The following is a 19025-nucleotide window of genomic DNA, read 5'->3' on the forward strand; positions in this document are numbered from 1 at the left end:
AGGTTTCTTCTGTTTTTTCCCCGTTAAAGGGTTTTTTGGGGAGTTTTTCCTTATCCGCTGTGTGCTGAGGGATGTTGTATGCTGTAAAGCCCTGTGAGGCAAATTGTGATTTGTGATATTGGGCTTTATAAATAAAATTGATTTATTGATGGACTGCAGCAGCAGCAGTCAGGTGTGTCTGCTGCACCCACTGAATGGGTTTGATCAGATTTGATTTTCAGTGGCAACGTGAGCAAACAGTCCCATTGTCATCACCAGAATTGTTTGTGATGTTTGAGGAATGTGGTAGAGCTACTGCTGAAGCGTCAAGGCTAGACAGGGTTGTCAAGGTATAGAAAGAAAAAAACAAAAGTGGCAGATACAGCAAACACATTCACACATGCTTTGGCAGTCGTGTCACTGGGAGTAATTGTCACTCCAAAGTAACTTCGCTTTAGACAACATGGACGGTAAGTTATGTCTTTCAGTTATTTCTGTCCGGACTGGACCCTGTACATTTAGTTGCAACACACAGAAATTTTGATAATAGCTGTTTTGTTTAAAATCATTTTTTACAGTACACAGGTGCTACATGTAGATCGCTGTCTTTTTTTCCTCTCTTTTTTAAGTGTTGAACTTTTTGATTGGTACTGTTGGAAGAGATAATTTACGCAAGATGTTCTTGGTTATTAATCTGCTCGTTGGCTTCTTTGTTTGAATCGACACCATTCTTCATTCATTTCTTGCTAATGAAGCTATAAGCAGGGGTGTGGCAGAAAGAGTTGTGACTGATTACCTTAGACCCAAAGGGGAGGGGCGGGGCGGCTAAAAAACTTGGAATGAAAAGTTTAGTTTTGTTTGCAATTTTTTATTTCAAAGTAATAAATGCACTAACTAAATCCAACTCGGCTGAATAAATCAGTTGAGAGAGTGAACTCTGTATAATGAGGAGTGGAGAGTCTCTGAGGCTCCTCGCACTCCCTGCAAAAAGTGCAAAATGGTTTACTCTCTAAAGCAGACCACCAGAAACGCTAAGCTTTGCAGCTAATTCTTCCCAGTGGCCACTCGCAGTATTGCAGCAAAAAATTCCCCATAGACTACCATTATAAAATAGATGTCGGTAAAACTAGTCACAGGACACGTTGAACTTGAGCATGCTAATACCAGCAGTTGCTTAGACTGAAGACATTCAGCTTGAAGCATATGTACATAAACATAAATTAATCCAACCACTTGTCATTCTGACTCATCAAATACTGCCGCTTCGTCTGTGTCCTAAATGTCAACATATGACTCACTAGGTAGCCTCCTGCGGTGGTTTTCAGCATTCACGGACGGTGTCTCAATTGATGCTTGTGACATGCATTGTGTCTTTTCAAAATACATTTCTTACGTTACGTTTATGTTTTTACAATGCATTTGCAATTTCTGCCCATTACCTGCATACAGCCTTTTCAAAATAAACTTACTACATAGGTAATAAGCTTCACTGTTATGTTTAGTTTTTTTAAAAAAATACATGGTTTGCATCAAAATGGGTACAGCAGACTCCCAGGTTAAAGTTTGGTGTTTGTTGGATCCCTTTACCTTCACCCCCACCCACCCTATACAGACTTTCTCGCTCTTTATATTACAGTAATAGTCAGTTCCGTCACAAATAGGCGCTGGCTGGTGCTACAAAGAGTGTCTCTGTGCATTGGTATCTGGTGCCAACATCCAACAAAGTTCAGTTGGTGGCGGTGGCGTCAGAAATAGCCGTTGCCCGGTGTGTATCATTCCCCTGCAAAAGGTACATTGGTATCTGACAAGGTTATTGACAAAGTGGCGGTACTTGATGCATGTGGAGTGAGAATGGGCCGATTAGAACTATAAATTAGCATCAATACTACAATGTTGTGTGGTATTTTATCTATTAGCAGTCAACTAGCAAAGCTTAATCATGACCATATGACCCTCTGTTTTAGAAACAGCCACAACGAGTGGAGGAACAACAGCAGGTCCCTCATCATCCACTGTTACTGAGGACAAGACACAAGGTGAGCTCATGAAGAAGCTACTACAAGTGAAGCAATCATTTGACATCGAGGTTTGGCAGATCTTGCGCAAAAAACAGTTCAACTTTAGAGCAATATTTAGCCCCATTCCCAGTAATCCAGCATGGCATGTTTGGTATCACTGTATTCACTCTGATCTAAAGATTCATATGATACCACTGGCTTTGGGCTCAGCTTAAAAACCTCCATGCCTTTACAAATACAGTAATGTTAATGCTAGATGATCCACCATACTTTTCAGATAATTAAAAGTAAAACACTGTCATGTGACATTATCTATCAATATTACCCAGCAAAGCTTCACATCATGAACCATATATGAGCCTCTGTTTCAGAGCCAACCACAAAGAAAGGAACAACAGCAGGTCCCTCATCATCCACTGTTACTGAGGACAAGACACAAGGTGAGCTCATATTGTGAAATCTAAAAACTTTGAAACAGTCATTTGTAGCAGATTCAAGTGAAAGGAGATTAGTGAGACTATCATCAAGTAGCCTGTTTTACTGTATGTTAGAGACTACTTATGCATAGGGCCCAGAATTTAGTGCAACACCCCCACCTATAAGTAGTGATGGCCAAATGAAGCCTCATGAACCACTGTCTTTATTTTCTGAAGCCACTAGATGGCGCTGTCTGCTCAACAAAGGCTTGAAAGCACACTTCATTGCAAGTCCTTCAGCCTTTATCTTTAAACCAGGAGCGCCATCTGGTGGGGTCAGAAAATAAAGACAGTGGTTCATGAGGCGTCATTTGGCCATCACTACCTATAAGTGCTAACTAACTGCTTTCAGACCAATGAGAATTTTTATTGTAATTTAGTTGATGTGTATCTTGAAAACAACCCAACGATAAATGTACAGTGCTACTCATGACCATTATTCTGTTTCAGTCACAAACACGAAGAGAATAGTCATCTTGGGTAAAACAGGAGCTGGGAAAAGCAGCCTGGTTAACACCATATTTGGAGAGAAACTGTTCAAGATCGATCATACTTTCAGTGCAGGAACAAAAGAATGTCGAGCAGAAACCAGATCTGTCAATGGAAGAAACATCACTTTGATCGACACTCCTGGTTTCTTCGACACAAATAGACCTGAGGAGGAGCTGAAGCGTGCGATAGTGAGGAGTATCGTAGAGTGTGCTCCTGGGCCTCATGCTTTTCTCATTGTGCTTAAAGTGGAGAAATTCACAAAGCACGAGGAGTCTGTCATAAGCAAAATTTCTGATGGTGACCAGAATGGAAGAAACATCACTTTGATCGACACTCCTGGTTTCTTCGACACAAATAGACCTGAGGAGGAGCTGAAGCGTGCGATAGTGAGGAGTATCGTAGAGTGTGCTCCTGGGCCTCATGCTTTTCTCATTGTGCTTAAAGTGGAGAAATTCACAAAGCACGAGGAGTCTGTCATAAGCAAAATAAAAAACAGCTTTTCTGATGATGTCTTCAAATATGCAACAGTTGTATTCACTCATGGTGACCAGCTCGATGAAGAACAGACAATTGAGGATTTGGTGTGCCAGAATCAGCTTGTGAGTGATCTGGTGGAGAAGTGTGGAGGTCGCTGTCACGTCATTGATAATAAATACTGGAATGGAAAGCCAGAGGATGAATACAGATGCAACCAGTTCCACGTGGAGGAGCTACTGAAGACAATAGACAACATAACTGAGGCACACCAAGGAGGCTGCTACACAAATGAGAATCTAAAAGCAGTGGAGAGGGAAAAACAACAAGAGGAGGAGCACATTCGACAGTCATCGGGAAACATTTCAGAGGGAGAGATCAGAGAGCAGGCTAAGGGCAGCGTGTTTAAAAAGCTTTTGAAAAAACTGGCACATATTGCAACAGGTGCGTTGTTAGGAGCTTTTTATGGGGTACTAGGGAGCACAATTTTAACTCAAGGAACATCTTTCCAAGCAGCTGGAACTGGATTAGGCACATTTGCTGCAGGGGGAGTGGGAGCAATGTTCGGAGGTATTGCAGCCTATGATGCAACTGACGAAGAAGACACACTACAGGGAGGTACAGAAAGGGCAACACAGACTGTCACAGATGGAGCCCTATTTCTCTTAGATAAAGTACAGGAGGTAGTGGACAAAGTATCAAAGATAAAAAAGAGTCAAAAATGAGCCATGACTCTTGAAAGGGAAGATAATTTAGCAGTTAAAATTCATGTCTCCCTGTTAGATTACTTGAAATCTTGTTCTAGACCATCCTTAACAACTGAGCTGAAGTGCATTTCTTAACTTCAAACTTAAGTTGCTTGTTTCACAAGTGTGTGGGCAGCTGTGGATCAGGAGGTAGAGCAGCTTATCCACTGATCAGAAGATCGACTGTTTGATCCCTGGCTTCTCCAGTCCACATGTTGGACTAAATCCCATATTGCTGTGTGAGTGTGTGAATGTCTAAACTAAGTAGTGGGTGGCACCTTGTACAGTAGCCTCAGCCAGGAGTGTTTGTGAATGGGTGAATGTGACCCTGTATTGTAACAGTGGATCTACACAGAGCCTACGCACTTGGCCTACACATTTGTAAGTTTGTCAAACACACATTAAACATGACTTAATATCAACCATAAATACACCAACTGGCTTCACTGTAACTTGCAAGGCTGAAAGACAAAAGACTTGTCTTTTGCTGGACACATTTTCACCACAAATAAAACATGCTAACATTATTAGCACAAGCATATGATATATTACATGCAGAAATTAATTAATAAATTAACATGGCGGCTAGCGGACTTTCCTCTACTCACATGAAGCAAGGAACAACAGCAGCATTTCACAAAGTTAACATAAAAAAATATGGTTCCATTGTAACTTGCACAGTTTACCGGCAAAACAATATTTTTTTACTTGACATGTTTTGCCCACATAAACATGCTAACATTATTAGCATAAGGCTATGACATTTTACATTACATAAATTAGCCTAGTGGCCAGCAGACTTTCTTCTGCACATAAGAAGTCAAGATTATTCACACACAGGACATAAAATGCTGTTATGTGGGGGTTTGTGGTCTTCACAATTTATTGCTTCTTATATGTGAAATTAAAGTAAATTAAAGTTTTGTTTCCACTGAGAGAAATGGTTCTCAGATCATGCAAATAAACAGAAGGTCTGCATCGCGACAACGTGCAGTTACATTTTTGGGGAGGTGAATAGCAAGCTACGGCACAGGTCCGCTGAGTCTACACTGTAGGTACGGTGTACCTGCTTTATGGTGCTTTGAGTTGTGGTGCTATACAAGTGCAAATCCATTTACAAACCAATTTGTTTTTTGTTTTTTAAATACTAAACTTTAAATTTCATATTGTACATACATGTCCAGTCCTTTCTGTTAACCTGTTTACATCTTATGATCCATACTGGTGATTTGTTTCAGCATTGTATATATTTTGGATTAGATTTTATATATTTTATATTTACATTCTTTCTAACGTTGTATTGCAGCTGCTGCACAGCAATTTCCTTGGGGATAAATAAAGTCCTGTCTTATCATAATTGCAGACCGTCTGTTTGATGTGTTGTTTAATGTAAACTGTAGCCTAAAAACCACAAATATGAAACAGTTCTAGCAGCTTTCATATATAAGCTCTTTAAAATATATTGTCATTAAATCAGTGTACACTGATGGCGGTATTTCTGTTGTCTGCTGAAACTGTACTCACTGTTTCCTGTTGCATAAGCTAATCAGGAAATTTTACTAAATGCATGTGCAACATTTTGTTAGACAATAGTTGTGGTTCTTTGCAGATTACAGTGTATCTCCAAGACAAATATGAACAATAAAAAGCTGAAACCTTTAAAAACAAGGTTATTTGAGCAAATAAAGCTTTTACTTGATGAAAACCCCTCCTCCCACCACACACACACACACACACACACACACACTTCAACCAGTGAGTGAAAGTGAAAGTAGAAAAAGCAGAGTGGGAGCGCAGGGAGAAAAGACTCACAGGACGGGGGTCTGCTAGATCAAAGTGATTTTATTCTTCACTTAATTCTCTTCTAACAACATGGAAGGTGAGTTAAAGCCACTTATTTCACATTTTAGACTTTGTTGACACTGATCACTCTATTATTCTTGAACATATGCCTTTCCTCGGAAAATGAAGAAATGACCCGCCCTTCTCTTCCTATGATTGGCTAGTACTCATTGCCTTCATTGGTTGGATTGGTTAGATTTCAGCAAGAGCAGTAGGATTGGTTAGGGCTATGGAAAATATGTCAGGGTAAGCCAATCAGAGGCTGAGTAAGGCAGGCCATTTCTTAGCTAGAATTAAGGCTTTTGAAACATGCTGATGGCAAACTACTGTAATCAAATCAATATGCAGCATGCATGCAGCCTCCTGTCCAAGAGGATGAGTCACATGTTTGGTACGCGCTGACCGTGTCCCGGAAATAGTGATGGCTAACTGAGGCCTCATGAACCACTGTCTTTATTTTCTGAAGCCACCAGATGGCGCTGTCTGTTCAACAAAGGTTTGAAAGCACACTTCATTGCAAGTCCTTCAGCCTTTATCTTTAAACCAAGAGTGCCATCTGGAGGGGTCAGAAAATAAAGACAGTGGTTCATGAGGCCTCAATTGGCCATCATTACCCAGAAACACTAAGCTGTGAGGCAATGCAGTGCACAGACATACAGTATATACATGTCTCTGTAGCTGTGTTGCAGTGTATGTCTGCAATCCTTAGATGGCAGCATAGAGCAACATTAGGTGGAGCAGAAATTTGGGCCAACTGCCAAGTCCATTATTCTCTCTTTGACCAACTGATGAGAGTAGAAAGAAGGAAATGCGGCTGCAGTGCCTGAAAGAGGGAAAATCTATGACGAGAGGTTCAGCAGATCCTCATCCAATAATATCAGTGTTTTAATTTCACCCAGACTCACTACTCCCTCATGCAAAGACTTTTATTCAGTGCAGAGATGAAACAAACACAAAGGGACTGTTTTGTATTTATCAGAGGAGGGGCGCGACTTTATTATTGTTGCTGTTGTATTTTTGACCCTCCCTAAATATTTCTTTCTTGAGTCTCCCTGTGTGACAGGTGAAAAATGCATAACCCTCCCTCCACCATAAATTAGTTATTCGATTTCAAAAAATGTACCCTTTGATATCTTAAATTTAAAAGTTAAAAGTTGAAGACAAAATCTTGGAGTTGAAAAAAGCCTTGTTTTTTTTACTCTTGTTGTGCATGCTGGTTAGTTCATGCAAACAGTTTATTAGTGGACAAATTTTAAATGAGACATAAAATAAAGAGATTTTGATGAAATATTAATATTTTAAGCTCAGATTTGTTGATGATGTGTTTAGGGACTGTCAGAAACGTATTTTGTCTTAATAATGCTATAAAGTCTACAGCCATGCTAGCAACTCCTTCAGACTGTACTGAAGCTCAGTGGTGCCTAAGCTAATTGCTAAAATCAGCACGCTAACAAGCTCACAATGGCTCGGCAAATATGTTGATGTTTTTTGGTAAATAATGTTTACCTAGTTCACCATCTTACTTTTGCAGTTCAGCATGTTTGTGTCACCAGAAGGTGTCGCTAGATGAAAAGTCAAAGAGTTACCAAAGTTATTGCCACTGATCCTGAAGGAAACATACTGGTAGATGCAGGTACCTAGTTTCATGGTAGTCCATTCAATGGTTGTCAATATTTCACTCGAAACCACATATATAAACCTCAGGGTGGAGCAAGATAAAAAGCTAGGTGATTACCAAAGTGGACCTGGCGAAGGCTTACAACCACATCCCTCAGGGGGTCTCGTGAGTGGAGTGAGTGAGTTTTTAGTCTCACACTGTCAGATTTTACAGAGACTGCAAGATTCCTTTCCCTTTAAAAAATGTGACTACCAATTTCTCATGTGTCCACGAAAACACATAACTCTAAAGACAAGATAAAAGGTGTCACAACAGTATGCTTGTCAATCCAGCATCTGCATAATCCATAAATATAAATAGCTGTATTTGTGTACAAACTTATCATTTTGCATTTTTTTTATATCTCAATTCGCCATCAGCCTCTGTTGGTTAGCTGCACTATTTTAATGGGAGGAGACTCTGAACCATTTCAAAAATTAAGACTCCACACTAATAAAAGAGCCAGCTAGTGGATCACACACATACTGAATTTAACACTGACTCTGGTTCACTCCACAACTTCACCAGCCTGGTAGCCACTTTTAAAAGTAATTGTTGAGCCCTTGATGCCCATGTATGAATTAAAGACACCTTGTTCTTGTTGATTTAAGTATTAGCTTTGTTTTTGTTAGTGTTCTTGCTATTATCAAAGGCTTACAACCACCCAGTGTCTGTAAATGGCAGAGTATCAGCAATTACTCTGGTAGTGAAACAAAACAAATTGGTTGGCTTAAAAAGGGGTGCTGTAACATCAATTTTTATGTAGCCAAAGGCATCATGTTTTTAGGTTGACCATATGTACGTACATTCATCCATCTGTTGCATTCTCATGAACGCCATATCTGAAAACTCCTCAAATAATTTTTTTCAAATATATTTTGGTGGTCAAAGGTCAAGGTCACTGTGACCTCATCTGTCTAATTTTGTAAACGCGATTTCTCAGGATTATCTTGAGAGAATGTCTTCAAATTTGGCACAAACGTCCTCTTTGGACTCAGCAATGAACTAACTAGATTTTGAGGGTCAAAGGTCAAGGTCACCTCGTCTGTCTAATTTTTGGTAACGAGATATCTCAGGGTCATCATAAGAGAATTTCTTAAAATTTGGCACCGACGTCCACTTGGACGAAAGAATAAACTGATTAGAATTTGGTGGTCAGAGGTCAAAGGTTAAAGTGAGTGTGACCTCACAAGGAAAAAATGGATAGATAGGATAAAATGACATGAAGTGACATTTTATATCCAAAAGGTCAAAGGTCAGCTTCATTGTGACATCATAATGTGCAAAAACCCTTTTCTGGCATTACTCAACATCATATCCCAGGAACAGAAGGGGAGACATTTGGTCAGACACTAAATTGGTGACATTAATCTTGAGTGTCCACTTTGAAACTGTACTGACTGTATAGGTCTTCTGTGCTGCTGGGTTCAAAATGTGTTCAGAGCATCCATATTTTAAGACATGGATGTAAACTGTAAGAGAAACTTAACTGGTGTGTGGAGGCATACAAACGCCAGGTGGTATTTCTAGTTTTAATTTTATTTCTATTAAGTGTGAGACTTACTACAAATTTATTACTTATCCTATTATTAATACAAACATTTATATTTTTTAAAAAGTACACTGTATTTTCGGGGAGTATAACATACACTGTAAACTGTAACACAGACCAGAGATCAAATGATTATTATGTCTATTATAGGCAAGATATTCAATAAATGTAAATCAGCAAGCGTGTGCTATGTCTGTCTGCCTTTTAAAAATCAGTCACTGTATCCTTTTGAAAAAGCTCCACCCATCCCCCAACTCCACAAACACACACACACACACACACACACACACACACACACACACAAACACTCAAAAAGCAAAAGTGAAACTGGAATAAAGCTGCGTGAGAGCACAGGAGAAAAGACACACACAACAGTCATCTTGCAGATTCAACTGACTTTTACTCTTCACTGATTCCTCTTTTAACAACATGGACGGTAAGTTAAGTTTACTTCCTTTGGTTATTATCATTAAGGGTTCGAGAAAGCTTCAAGCAGCAATACCACAGGCCAACCAATTAGCGTTGTTGTTCTGAACAGGCAGGTTTTGAACAGGTACTGCACACGAAACCTGCAAATGTGCATGTATAAAAAAAAAACAATATATTTATAAATACGCAGGAAATTTGAGAAATAAATCTAACTAAAATGGAAGGAGTCTCTGTCTGTAGGATTTTTTTCAGCCGGGGGGCAGTGAGAGACATCCCTCAATTGGGACCCACGGTACAATACCAGTGAAAGTATCACGGTTCTGAGTAGTATCACGATACCACAGCGAAAATGAGGCAGATGTGCCTTTTGTCATTAAAAAGATAAATCACTTTTCTATAATACATCAATGATATTTCAATGGAATAAATTACTTATTGACTTATTCATACTTTAAAAACAGCATCAATAAGTGATTAACATAGGGGGGATCAAAATAAAATAAATAAATGAAATAAAAATCAACCAGCCACCCTCCTCCCCTGACAAGTAACGAACAGTCCCTAAAGTTTCTCCTCTGATACGCCACATACTGTGTGCCGCCATGGCTCGGCTGTTCAGGTACTTTTGGGCAGTCATGACAACAAGTTATTCACCTGGAGCCGGAGTTCTTCGCCGGTAAGCCGTTATAATGCGCCGCCGTATTTGACAGGAATACGTATTCCTGTCCGTGTCTGTGACCCCCGTTCAACCCACAACCGGCGGGATTCGCCGTTACTGTTTATCGCCACACTGCCGACATTTTACTCTGTCCGTCACCGCACGCTGTTTGATTGCGTTATCAAAACACGCCCCTATTATTCGGCCTTGCTTTTCACTTATTCCACCGAATACCGAATGTGTGTTTTTTTTTGCAATATTCGGCCGAATATATTCGGTGCATCCCTAAATAGGAGCCTTCCCCCACTCCCCACTCCCCTCACTATACTGCCTGCTGCACTATGCAAGTGCACAGATGTCTCAGAGGGGTGGTGCATTTGGAAAAATGTTCTGAAGGAGCAGCAGCGGTGGCAATAATTTAGCAGCAGCGACACCTTTGTTGAACAGACAATGCTATCTGGTGGCCTCAGAAAATAAAGACAGTGGTTCATGAGGCCTCATTTAGCCATCACTAGCATATACTCACAAGGACGCGCAGTGTGGAGTGTGCAGTTGTTTGCATGAGTGGGTCTTGAGAAAGCTGCAGGCAGCGATACCAGAGGCAGAGCAATCAGCCCATTCTGAACATGCACATTTTTAAACAAGCACTGCACTAGTGCCAGTAAACTTTTGATAAAGCACTGCTTTGATTTGCTGTGTCAAGCAAACCACTGACACTTTAAAGACACTCATTACATTAGTGGCTGCAATCTGTATGCAGTAAGTCTGCACGAAATCACAGTTTCCAGTGAAAAGCTGCTGTTAAGTAAACACCTTAGGCACATATAGCAAGCAGCAGCAGTGACCCATCATCCAACAGCGGCACACCGTTAGGATGGAAACAGAGGGCTCTGCGGGGATGGAGCACCTGCAGCAGCAAGCAAACACGCCATCTGTGGTTACTTTGACTTAACCAGCGGACTTCAAGACAAGGAAAATGTCTGCTGAAACAGGCGACCAGCCTTAGGTTCTAAAACAAGCCGCTGGTGATTTGACCAGCTGAGTTGCAGGTGAAACCATCAGCCTGCTTGAGTCGAGCTCAGACAGCCAGTTCACACGACTGCAACTTTTCTCTGCACCATTCTATGATGGTTTTGTCTCATTGTGAATCATTGGCCTGAACTGAGCTTTAGTTCTCTTAACTTTCTCAAACAAATAGAAGAATGTCCAGACACAAATGTACGATATTAGTTACACATTGCCATTTGTCTTCTATAGTGCGGACAACAGGGAGCCAATCAGCAGGAAGCATGCCAAAGGAAGAGACCAGCAACACGTGGATCAAACTGAAAGGCCCTGCTGCAGAATCATTGTCAAAAGCTTTCTTTGGGCCAGCTGTTGTAGTTTTGCAGGAAAACAAGGGAGCGAGAAGAGTAGCAGAAGCAGCAGAAGAAGACACAGCAATAGTGCCAACAGCACCAGTACGAGAGGCTGAAGGAGGAGGTGCAGTCACAACTGGAAGAGGAGGAACAACAGTGTCAGGTAAAAGGTGCTCATTGTTAGAGCAAAAAGAATAATGGGAGCATTTTTGTGACATTTTGCCCACAAGTCAAGCTAATTCTGAAATCTAAAAATCTAGCCACATGCTTATGTTGACGTCTTGTCCCAGAATGTCAACATCAGACGTCGAAGGATACCTAGCACGTAATATGTAGATGCGAACAATAAGTTGTCTAAACGATAAAACGTCCGCCCCCTCAGTAGGCCACACCAGAAATATTAGTTGGTTAAACCAACTAGTGCTTTATTCATATACAAGGCCGCTTTACTGTCATGCAACTGCCCGCCACTGTTGGGGGCTACAGAGCTGTCAGACAGCAGTCCCCCTCCCTGCGGTGATGTCTGGCAAGATAGCGCAGCCCATCACGACAATGACCTCACAAGATATGCTTCCACTTACCTTTTTTGAAGGTGAAGGCTTCAGGAACTTAATGCAATATTTTGAGCCTGAATGTTAATGATTACATTCATACCACACGGCGCAAAGTGTCCTGTACTTCAGCGGCATTTAAAATCTGACATGGTTGTTAAGGATTGTGATTAAAGGCTTCAAAGGGGTCTTAATGCACACAATATTATTTGGGACAATGTTTCAAATACTTAACAATAAATTGTGCTAAATGTTGACTGTTTTCTGAGTGTTTTCCTTATTTAGACTAGTCGACCAGTCTTAATTAAAATTTTCGTTCAGTTAACAGGGAAATTAGCCACCAGGAATATCCCTAGTGACTACTCTAAATGAGAACATGTTGGATTAAGTGATGTTCATGAAAACCATTTCTTGAATTGGCTGACCAGTGGAGCTGCCCTTGCATTGTGCAGGGATTTTCAGTGACAACATAAATGAAAGGTCCAAATACTTCAAAAACTAACAGGACAGTGTAATAGAAGATGCAAATAAGCCAAAAGCAAATACACTGTTCCCTATTAGTTACTCTCTATTTTGTTTCCTTTAGTGTCCCCAGCGAGGATTGTCATTGCAGGAACATCTGGAGCTGGGAAAAGTATCAAAGGTAAAAACAGTCCAAACCGTCTTTGATTAACACACCAGAATTCTTTGACAAAAGAAGACAGAGCCTGACATACTGAGGAGTGCCACTCTCCTGGGGCCCATACCTTTCTCATTGTCAATAAAATGGAGAAAATCAGTGAGCTGGGACTTGATGCATGAAACTGTGTAGATTTACAACTTAAGCTGTGTGTGCACAAGACAAGAATATATATTTTTTTTCTGTGACATTTATAAAGCTGTGCATACGCATGCCAGTTTTTTAAACTGAGAAACATCCCCAGGCTCCTAGTGGCAAAGTAATAAAACCAACACCACCAAATGCACAGTATTAATATTACGTCATTATTCTTCTCTAGTGCTAAAAACATACAGGATTGTCCTGCTGGGAAGAACTGGAGCAGGGAAAAGCAGCCTAGCAAACACCATATTTGGAGAGGATGTGTTCAAGATTAAGCATTCCTCCACCTGTGGAACAAGAGAATGTCAAGCAGAATCCAAATCTGTTCATGGACGAAGAATTACCCTGGTTGACACTCCTGATTTCTTTCATACAGACAGACCTGAGGAGGAGCTGAAGCGTGAGATAGTGAGGTGTATCACAGAGTGCACTCCTGGGCCTCATGCTTTTTTCATTGTACTTAAAGTGGGAACATTCACCAAGTATGACGAAGCTGTCGTCACAAAAATGTTTCATTATTTTTCTGAGGAAGCTTTGAAGTATGTGACTGTTGTCTTCACTCATGGTGACCTGCTCCCAGAGGGAGTCAAAATTGAGGAGTTTGTTAATCAGATTAAATGTCTCAGCGACCTGGTGAAGAAGTGCGGTGGCCGATGCCATGTCGTTGATAATAAACACTGGAAAAACAACCAACGGGATGAATACAGGAGCAACTGGTTCCAGGTGGCAGAGCTGCTCAACACAACAGACAAGATACTGATGAAAAACAAAGGAGGCTGCTACACCAATGAGATGCTAAAAGCAGTGAGCAGAGTAATACAGGAAAAGAGCAACAGAACAGCCTTAGGAAACATGCCACAAGGACACACCAGCAGTAAGGCTGACAGTAGTGTCTCCAAAAATGTGTGGATCAAATTAACAGGCCCTGCAGCAGAATCCTTGGTGAAGACCTTTCTCCACACGCCTGTCATAGATTTGAGGGGAACTGCGGGAGAAAATGGAGAAGTAAAGGAGGAAGTAGAAGAGGCAACAGAAACAGAAGAAGAGGCAACAGAAACAGAAGATGAGGCAGAGGAAGCAGCAACAGAAACAGAAGACGAAGCAGAGGAGGTAGCAACAGGAACAGGAATCGAAGCAGAGGAAGCAGCAACAGGAACAGCAGACGAAGCAGAGGAGGCAGCAACAGAAACAGAAGATGAAGCAGAGGAAGAAGCAACAGAAAAGGAAGACGAAGCAGAGGAAGCAGCAACAGGAACAGGAGACGAAGCAGAGGAGGCAGCAACAGAAGACAAAGCAGAAGAAGCAGAAAAAGAAGAAGTTGCAACAGAACCAGAAGCAGCTACAGAAAAGGATGCAGGAGAAGTAACAGAAAGAAAGACAGCAAAACAAGGACAACAAGCAGGAGGTGGCGGATTTCTAGGTAGTCTATTTGGGTCATTTTTTGGGATTGTAGCTGCAGCAGGGGGTGTAGCAGTGGCAATGGTCGGAGCAGCAGCAGCAGGAGTAGGAATAGGAGCAGCAGCAGCAGCAGGGGGTGTAGCCACAGCAGTAGGAGGAGCAGCAGCAGGAGGGGGAGGGGCAGCAGCAGGAGGAGGAGCAGCAGCAGCAGAAGGAGGAGCAGCAGCAGCAGGAGGGGGAGGGGCAGCAGGAGGAGGAGGAGCAGCAGCTGCAGGAGAAGCAGCAGCAGGAGGAGGAGCAGCAGCGGCAGGAGGTGGAGCAGCAGCTGCAGGAGTAAGAATAGGAGCAGCAGCAGTAGTAGGAGGCATAATAGCATGGGTAACATCAAAACTTTACTCAATTTATTTATTTGTTAAAGGCTTTCTAAAGGACCTGCAACAACATAGCGGAATCATATTGCTGGTGGCTGTCTTCTACTTAATGCTGCTACTGTCATTCTGGGAGCAAGTACGAATGTTTGGGGTAATATTACTGTGTTTGTTGTTAGTGTTACTATTACTGCTTAGCTAGTACTATCACAGAAATATCTAACCATCAGGTATACAACAACCCAACTTCTGTGAATGGTAAAATATAGCAATTACTTTGGAAGGAAAACAAACAAAATCCTTTGGCTTGATAATGGTGCTGTAACCAGTGATGACCAAATGAAGCCTCGTGAACCACTGTCTTTATTTTCTGACCCCACCAGATGGCGCTCTTGGTTTAAATATAAAGGCTGAGGGACTTGCAATGAAGTGTGCTTTCAAGTCTCAGAGAATACAGGGAGGAAAAAAAGTGAAATACAGTAGTATGGATATCAATTTTTTTTCTATATTGAAGCAACCCCTAAAACAGCTCATATGGAAATAATTTTATTAGGAATGATTTGAAATAATATTAATAAAGTCATAAAGTCTGAATAAATGTACCAGCCCTACATATATGTGACTGATCCAGGGGTACTAAAGATGTTATAAATCCAGTTGTCGGCTTATTATCAGTGGTAAAGATGTGAGCTCACGGAAAAATATTAAATTATCAAAAGTGACAAAGCAGCGCCCTGAATAAGATGTTAACAACTTGCAGAAACATTGCGTATAGTAGACCTAGTTCACTTTCTACCAATTTAATTTAGTTGACAAATACTATGACGAAAATTATTCGTCAACAAAGTCTTTTCCATTAGAAAAATGAGATGATGAGCTAAAAATAGATCATGACAATAAAAACTAAGACGAAGTCTATTTTCCCTTTTCGTTGATGAGACGTGCTTGCAATGCCATATAAGCAACAGGTAAAATAGTAGTAAATAGTCTGCACCAGGATGTTTTGCTAGACAACAAAAACACTCACATCGGTGCAGCCTCAGCCATCAACGAGAGTTGTGAGCTAATTCAATAGTAAATAATCAGCCGTGTGTGTCTGACTGTGAAGCTGTTGAATGGATTTGTGGAGTTTGTTTGTTGCAATGCTGGCTGTCAGCAGCTCCGCTTGTTAGACACTAAATGGCAGCAGAGCAAGCAGCCACATGTGGCTGGTCTTTACATCTGATCCCCGCAGGACTCCACTCAGTCCAGACTGTCTTGGGAAGGTTCATGGTTTGATGCTGTTTGACAGGCAGGTAGGAGGCTCAGTTATCTGTGAGCGTAGCTGTGCTATAAGTCTACAGTCTGAAGTAAACAGTTTGGTTCTAATTTGTAATACATGATTTACATGAAGTAATGACTAAAAGTTGACAAAAATGTCTTGAATTTTTGTCAACTACAACTAGACTAAAGCTATGAAGGATTAAAAATGATCACAATGTGACTAAAACTGAGACTAAATCTAATAGCTGCCAAAATTAACACTGCGGCACTCAGTCTGTGATGTCTTTGTGTCTCTGTCCTCACTCTTGATTTGTGCTACTATAATCATAATAATGAATATAATGCGGCTCTGGTTGGGTTCAGGTGGTTGATTAACCCATAGTTTGCTGTTTGCTAGCTCTTACTGAACTTTTTCTTTCACATTATCTTATTTACCATTTTATTTTTTAATCATTAACATAAGAGATTTAATCAATTCATTGTTGTATCACTTTGCCACACCTCTTTCTATGTTCATTAAATAATCACGTATATTATTTTCTGTTTTATATTCTCTACTTTATAATTTAAAAAAGTGAGTTGTGGAGAAAATGTGTTTATTTCTTGATTTTTTTTTTTATCTGAATATGTTATACATTTATCCAAGCATTCGAAGAAACTGAAGAAAACAGTGACATTTTTCTTGTAGCTGATGTGCAGCTTTTTAAAATGCAACAGAGCTTGTGCCTTTTTATGAATGCAAAACATTTGCATAACAAAAGACGTACACTGAGTTTTTAGAGTACTGTTTGCTTTTAACAGGGTCAGTGTTGCTACAGTTTGTCAAAATACTATTTTATAGTGGAATTTTAACTGATGTAAATGGATTAAAGTGCAGAATAACAGGATTAATGGAAGGGAGAGAGGGATAGTGGTGTACAACAAAAGAACTGTTGAATGAAATGATACTCTGAAACTGATGGATGAAGACTTCGTGACACATCAGAGAATGATTTTCCATTTTATTCTCATAATCCTTTGTATTCTAAAAACTTTCTGATCAAATGTAAAAACCACATCAAACAATAAAACAATGGATTAGACTCAAATCCGGTCTGGTAGTTTATTCCCCCTTCTCCACTGACACTCACTGTAAGACTGAAAACTCTTGCTTATCAGCTATAGTTAAGTCATAGACCAACACAAATAAACTATTTGATTATTAAAGGTCTCATAAAGGATTATGACTGAAGTGACTTTCTAAAGGAGATATTACATAAATTAGGCCCAAACAAGAAACTATCTGAGGGCACTTTAAATGCTGCAGTTGCATCACCTGCCCACCAGAGAGCAGCTTGATATCATGATTCAGTAAGTTAAACCTGGGGTCTGTTTCACAAAGCAGGTTCAACAAACTCTGAGTCTAATCCTGAACTCTGAGTTGATCTACTCTGAGATAGAAAACTCTGAGTTTCCGGTTCCAGAACAGCTGATTTGAATCAGTTTAATCAACTCGGAGTAGTTTCACCTGGAGTTAAGCGCGTGCACCACAATTATAAAAAGCCAGCATCAATGGAGCCCCGATTCGACGAGTCACCATGGCAACAGGGAAGAGTAGGGCTGCGTTTTTCACCCCACTAGAATTAGAAATCTTAATGCGCTCATACAGCGAGTTTGCACACGTTTTCAAAAGAAGTGCAACACCGCTGCAGCTGCAAAAGAGAGGGAGACGGTGTGGGAGAACATTGCTGCTCTGGTAAATGCGCAAGTTTAAATGTAGTACTTTGCAATCACAATAATATTACAGGGGAAACTGCTTGAATAGTAGCCTATTAATTTATTTAATTTAGGTGCGATCCCGCAGGGGAGAAGCGCACTAGGCAGCAGTTTAGGATGAAATATAAAAATATTGTTCAAACAGACCTCGGCATAATCTCATGGGGGTACTTCATTTTGATCATGTTTTACATTGTAAAGGAAATATTAAGTGGCTGTTTGACTGTGCAGTTGTTTTACCTCCAACATAATGCTGTTTTCACACACATAAATGTGTTCTCATCTATATCATGTTCTGTTAAATAATTAAGCCTATTTAAACTAACACAGACTTCTACTCAGCCAACAGAAAGAAGGCAGATGCCGTAAAACGAGCACACTTTTCTGACCGCCCTGCATACAGTTGCCTTACTCAAGTGCTCAGCATCTCCAACATTGTACAAAAAACTTCCATTTGCAAAGAAACGCAGCACATTTTTATACAGTCTATGAGCGCAACACACAATATCTGCTGGGGTGTGAGAGCATGACTACGACTGGTAATGTTGCAAATGTAAGGACGGATTAGGTTGTGTATGTAGATGATGGACTGTGACTTGAAACAGTACCGCTCAAAAAGATAATTGTGTGGAAATGCTAGAACATCTATCCGCGGTCTAATAACCATCTCCCGACGAATATTTAATTCTCTGCGCAGTAATGCTGCACCTTCATCCACGGGATCGTTATCAAAAGGCCATGCCATGTTAGTGAAAAAAGTCGCCACCCACTGTGCCTGATGGACACTAACATACTGACTCTGATTTTTTAAATGATTTTTTAAATGACAGATGGCAGAACTAGGCTACGCCAAAACTCGCCTGCTGACTGAATGAATGAGGAAATCAAATGGAGTGTGTGGCTCTGAAAGAGGGCGGAGACAGAGAGAAACTCGAGGTTCATTGAGAAAAACCTGGTCCCGACCAGGTTAGGTTCATAGAGTCTGTTACTACGGTAACTGACCGAGAGCTTAAGTTACCTCTCTCTCTGAAACAGGCTAGAGTTACCCCTCTTTCTCTGGTTTGAGTTACCTCCCTTTTTGAAACGGAAAACTCAGAGTTTCCCTCATTTCAGGGTTAACAGACTCTGAGTTTCCACTAAACCTGCTTTGTGAAACGGACCCCTGAAGTCAAAAAGCAAATGTAACAGA

General features: G+C 40.7%; 2 protein-coding genes across 3 annotated transcripts; both read left to right on the forward strand.

Moving 5' to 3' along the window:
• Positions 1-316: 316 nt before the first annotated feature.
• On the forward strand, positions 317-5547 carry LOC125884323 (GTPase IMAP family member 7-like). Its single transcript, XM_049569221.1, has 3 exons — positions 317-449; positions 1944-2015; positions 2924-5547. The coding sequence occupies exons 1-3, from the start codon at positions 443-445 to the stop codon at positions 4162-4164; spliced, it is 1320 nt and encodes a 439-aa protein (XP_049425178.1). The 5' UTR covers positions 317-442; the 3' UTR covers positions 4165-5547.
• Positions 5548-5944: 397 nt separating this feature from the next.
• On the forward strand, positions 5945-17169 carry LOC125883573 (uncharacterized). 2 transcript variants are annotated; one of them, XM_049567962.1, is made up of 4 exons: positions 5945-6064; positions 11581-11844; positions 12819-12875; positions 13231-17169. In XM_049567962.1, the coding sequence occupies exons 1-4, from the start codon at positions 6058-6060 to the stop codon at positions 15018-15020; spliced, it is 2118 nt and encodes a 705-aa protein (XP_049423919.1). In that variant the 5' UTR covers positions 5945-6057; the 3' UTR covers positions 15021-17169. The 2 variants fall into 2 exon arrangements, with proteins under 2 accessions (XP_049423919.1, XP_049423920.1); XM_049567963.1 differs by lacking the exon at positions 5945-6064 and adding an exon at positions 9611-9672.
• Positions 17170-19025: the final 1856 nt, after the last annotated feature.

Source organism: Epinephelus fuscoguttatus, linkage group LG23 (assembly GCF_011397635.1).
Source record: "Epinephelus fuscoguttatus linkage group LG23, E.fuscoguttatus.final_Chr_v1".
Lineage (NCBI taxonomy): Eukaryota > Metazoa > Chordata > Actinopteri > Perciformes > Serranidae > Epinephelus > Epinephelus fuscoguttatus.